General features: G+C 35.3%; 1 protein-coding gene across 1 annotated transcript; it reads left to right on the top strand.

Moving 5' to 3' along the window:
* Positions 1 to 432: 432 nt before the first annotated feature.
* LOC111367605 (receptor protein-tyrosine kinase CEPR1-like) lies at positions 433 to 4031 on the top strand. The gene is made up of 2 exons (XM_022988568.1): positions 433 to 3295; positions 3433 to 4031. Exons 1-2 carry the CDS (start codon positions 796 to 798, stop codon positions 3807 to 3809), a joined length of 2877 nt encoding a protein of 958 aa, XP_022844336.1. The 5' UTR covers positions 433 to 795; the 3' UTR covers positions 3810 to 4031.
* Positions 4032 to 5504: the final 1473 nt, after the last annotated feature.

The raw sequence follows: 5504 nt of genomic DNA, 5'->3' as shown, positions 1-5504 counted from the left end.
ATCATTCAAAAAGGAATGGCCAATTCAATATAATTTGGAGAGATGAAGAAATCTAACAATTGGATTGAATCTAGAAATGTCAAGAACTTGAAGAATCAAAGCTCGGGGTTGACGATCAAGAACAAGAATTAGATTGACATCTCCTTCTTGTATTTATAAATTTCGGGTGATACTTTTCTATTCTTCTTATTGTTTTATCTTTAAAAATATGTTAAGCTAAATTCTGTTGTGTTAATTCAAAGACAAGTAATTTAGTAATTCATAATTTTCTTGATTAAATATGCATTATTTAAATGCATGTGTACCATTTCAATAATTAGTTGTTTATTGTAATGATGGGGCTCATAATTAAGTAAAATACTGCATGAATAACACAAGGGCAATAAATGCTAAAAATAACATATATCGTATGTGTCAATCACCTAGATAATCGTGTAATAAAATACTCTCAACTTATTAAATTACTTGTTAACAATCCCGTATGGATTTATCCAAACAACCACCTCATCTAGTTGATGTTATTCTGTGAGAGTCTGAGTGGGGGTATAAACTCAAAAGCTTCTTTATGCAAATATGCACATCGCCATCTCACTGGTCACTATGAACACCACTGCAAGAATCTCCCTTTCTCATCATCATGGCTTGTTACTGCTTACAATTGCACCCAATGTTGCCGTCTATCATCCCACTTATATAATTCTTCACTTCATCCTTCTCCTGTGCACCAACCAAAATAGCTGCCACCCCTGTCTTTCTCCTTCGTAATTGAATCCTATTCTTGAGTTGTCTACTACTATGGCTCTCAAATCATCTAGGATGGTGTTTCGGCGCATTTTTTTCGTTCTTGTGACCTTACTATCTGCGTACTGCTCGTGCCGAGCAACCACTACTAGCCAGTCTGAATTCTTGAGTCTTATGAAGAAGTCACTCTCAGGGGACTCTTCGACCAATTGGGATGTCGGCAAAGGAATTTCCTATTGCAATTACACTGGAATTGGCTGTGATGAGGAAGAAAACATTATTCAGATTGATCTCTCTGGATGGTCACTTTCTGGCAACTTTCCTGAACAAGTATGCTCGTATTTGCCTAAACTGCGCGTTCTTCGTCTAGGCCACAATAACTTCCATGGTGAATTCCCCCACGGAATCATCAACTGTTCTCTCATGGAGGAGCTCAACATGACCTCTATATATTTCACTGGAAAGTTGCCAGATTTATCACCTTTGAAATCCTTGAGGATACTTGATCTTTCCTATAATCTCTTTACTGGCGAGTTTCCTATGTCAGTCACCAATCTTACTAATCTTGAGGTCTTGAATTTCAACGAAAATGGTGGTCTCGATTTATGGAATCTGCCGGAGAACATTTCCAGGCTGACAAAACTTGAGTACATGATATTGACGACATGCACGCTGCAAGGCAAAATTCCACCCTCTGTAGGAAATATGACTTCTCTGATTGACCTAGAGTTAAGTGGAAATTACCTCGTAGGCAGAATTCCTGCAGAGCTCGGCCGGCTAAAGAATTTACAGCTGCTTGAGCTCTACTATAACCAACTTGAAGGAGAAATACCCGAGGAACTCGGAAATTTAACTGCACTCTTAGACTTGGACATGTCTGTCAATAAGTTCAAAGGCAAAATCCCAGGCTCCCTATTTCTCCTTCCGAATCTTTATGTCTTGCAGCTATACAACAATAGTCTTTCGGGAGAAATTCCTGCTACCATCACAAACTCGACCAGTTTGCACACTTTATCCCTTTACGATAATTTCTTGACAGGAGAAGTCCCCCAGAGTCTTGGCATGTCGTCAGCCATCAGAGGCTTGGACTTGTCGGAAAACCAGCTGTACGGGAATCTTCCGGAGGGGTTGTGCAGTGGTGGCAAGCTGATGTATCTCCTTGTCCTGCAGAACATGTTTTCCGGAAAACTACCTGAAAGTTATGCAAAATGCGAGTCTCTAATCCGGTTTCGAGTTAGTTATAATAATTTGGAGGGAAAAATACCAGAAGGAATTCTAGCTCTTCCTCATGCATCAATTATTGATGTGGGATATAATCATTTAACAGGCTCTATCCCCTCAATTATTCAAAAGGCTAAGAATTTATCAGAGCTGTTCATGCAGGGCAACAGGATTTCTGGTGTTATACCATCTGAAATTTCTCTAACAATCAATTTAGTGAAAATTGATCTCAGCAACAATCTCCTGTCTGGTCCAATACCTTCCGAAATTGGCAACCTAAGAAGGCTGAATTTGTTGCTACTGCAAGGTAACAAAATGGACTCTTCCATCCCCGAATCGCTTTCTTCACTTAAATCTCTTAATGTTCTTGATCTTTCGAGCAATCTGTTGACGGGGAATATCCCAGAAAGCCTTTCTGAATTGTTGCCTAATTCATTGAACTTTTCGAACAATCTCCTTTCTGGTCCTATTCCCCTGTCTTTCATAAAGGGAGGATTGTTAGAAAGTTTTTCAGGCAATCCAAGCCTCTGCATACCTGTTGATCTTGATTCGTCCAACCCAAATTTCTCTCATTGTTCTCAAGCTTATAATAGAAAAAAAATAAACTGTGTTTGGGTGATAGGAATTTCAGTAGGAATTGTTATAGTTGGTATCATCCTGTATCTGAAACGATGGTTTAGCCAAGAAAGAAGGATGATGGACAACGATGACACCTTATCCTCCTCAGTTTGCTCATACCATATTAAAAGTTTCCATCCATTATATTTTGATCAGCGTGAGATCATTGAATCCCTGATCGATAAAAATATAGTTGGATATGGAGGATCAGGATCAGTATACAAAATCGAGTTGAACAATGGAGCAGTTGTTGCTGTTAAGAAGTTATGGAGCCAAAAATCAAAAGATTCTTCACTGGAAGATCAATTGACTATGGACAAGGAGTTGAAAACTGAAGTTGAAACTCTAGGAAGCATAAGGCACAAGAACATTGTCAAGTTGTATAGTTATTTCTCGAGTTTGGACTGCAGTTTGCTGGTCTACGAGTATATGCCTAACGGAAACCTTTGGGATGCAATTCATAGAGGAAAAGTCGTCTTGGATTGGCCTATTCGTCATCAGATTGCTCTTGGGATAGCGCAGGGATTAGCGTACCTTCACCATGATCTGATGTCACCGATAATTCACAGAGACATCAAGTCGACCAACATCCTACTCGATATTGATTATCAGGCCAAGGTTGCAGACTTCGGGATTGCTAAGGTTTTGCAAGCAAGGGGATCAAAAGATTCTACAACAACTGTTATTGCAGGGACATGTGGTTACTTGGCACCAGGTAATTCACCTAATACAAATTAATAATTCATCGCGTTTACTTATTTTACTGATTTACTCTCACTATGAACCAGTAAGTTTTTAAAATTCATTTTAGGTTGCCTTGTTTCTCATATTTAGTTTATCTACTTTTGATAGAATACGCATATTCTTCCAAGGCGACGACCAAGTGTGATGTGTATAGTTTCGGTGTTGTACTAATGGAATTGATAACGGGGAAGAAGCCGGTAGAGGCAGAGTTCGGAGAAAACAAGAATATCATATACTGGGTTTCGACCAAACTGGAGACTAAAGAAGGTACAATGGAGATCTTAGACAAAAGAGTATCCACATCATTCAAGGAGGAGATGATTAAGGTACTCCGCATTGCTATCCGTTGCACGTGTCGCACCCCGACACTTCGCCCAACAATGAACGAAGTCATTCAATTGCTTCATGAGGCAGACCCTTGTAGATTTGCTTGTTGCAAGTCGCCAAACGGGTCCAAAGAAACAGCAAATAAGTTCGTAGAGTAACAAGGGAGAGAATTAGTACTACACAAATAATTGCTTATTGTCCAACAACAAGTAGATTTTTATTTTATTTTATTTTCCTATTTCTTTTGTTCATTTTGGCCAAAATTTGATAAATATACAAATGCTTTATTTCTACGCATAGCATCTATACATTTCATTGACCCACAAGGGGAAATAATTAGCTAGCTTTTTCGAAAATAAAATTTGTTCTTATCCTCTTTATTTCTTTGGTGTGATTCAATTTTTAGAAAGAAGGTTTCAATGAAAAGGAAGATATGTTAGGTTCTGATTCGAAGGGACATCTTTTTGTGTATGGCAGTGGGATCTTGATTCTGCATTTAAAATTTGAGACTGATTTGTGTAGGGTCCCATTTTAACGTATTTCACATACTTTTAGCAATAAAAATTGTGTGAATATCACAGGAGCATCTGTCTCCATGCACTTGAGGTAGGGACACTACAATCCAAGTGCGTGTTTATCTAAGCTTAAAAAACTTACTTTTATGAATAAGTTATAAAATAAGTATTTTTTTTTTTATTTTAGGAATAAGTTATCTAATTTACTGTCAAACAAAATAACTTTTTTAATATATATGAGGAAAAAATTTATTTAAAGTTTTTTTATTAAATATCGTTAGTCGCCAATAGAGTTGTTTCACATTAGCAGTCAAATTTATTATTCCATAATAGTCACTGAAGTATGATTTTTATTTCAATTTAAGAACTTAACCAACCTTTATCTACGAATTATGAAAAAATTGACGTGATGTTAAAATTTCTAATTTTTTAAAGAAACGTAAATAAAAAAGAAATTCTCAATAAATTTTTCCCCAGAAAATAAAACCATTTTACTAAAGAATTTTCATATCAGGTCGTAATTTTCATTTGTCCTGTTAACATTTTCAATAGATAGAGATAGACAAAACGCTTAAATTAAAATAATAATAATAATTTCTTTATTAACTTGAATGAAAAATCATGGTAGTTATTTTAAAATGAAAATGAAATATCTAAGTTCGAAAATTATAAATTAGAAAATAAAAGTATAGACTATATAATAGAAAAATATTCAACTAAATATAAATTACTTTTATTGCATCAGACTTGCAGTAATTTTGTTTATCAATTTAATTTTGCAAACCTAGGAAATGAATTAAACTAAGTAATTACGTTTAAATTTGATATTTTAGTTATAAATAATTGAAGAACTTAAAAGTAAAATCTAAAATGCTACCATTTTTCTACTACTCAAAATCTGGTGTTGGAAGCAACATATGTTTCTATGATCAACTATTTTTAAATTTATTAAACATCTAATTATCTAAAACAACTTCTAATTGTTTGAGAATTAGAAATTGAGTTCCAAAATCAATCCCAAACGATATAGAATTACAATTATAAATAACAGAAAAGAATAAAGCTTCTTTCACTACATAATATTCTTAATTTATTTCAAGTGCTAGAAGAATAATATTCTAAAGAAAACACACTCAAGGATTAACTTGCAATAATAATAAAATATTAAAACAATTTCGACTACAAATCATATTAAACACATAAAGAATTCGCACGCTTGTGTGTGAAATGTGCTTATTTGTAGTGAATATTTAATTCTGTCCCAAGTAGTGGGTTTTGGTGTGGGTGCGGGGGGGCGGTATGGAGTGGGGTTCCAATGGGATTTATCCAAACAAAATT

Source organism: Olea europaea, chromosome 18 (assembly GCF_002742605.1).
Source record: "Olea europaea var. sylvestris chromosome 18, O_europaea_v1, whole genome shotgun sequence".
NCBI classification, from domain to species: Eukaryota; Viridiplantae; Streptophyta; class Magnoliopsida; order Lamiales; family Oleaceae; genus Olea; species Olea europaea.
This window is presented reverse-complemented; position numbering and strand designations above follow the sequence as displayed.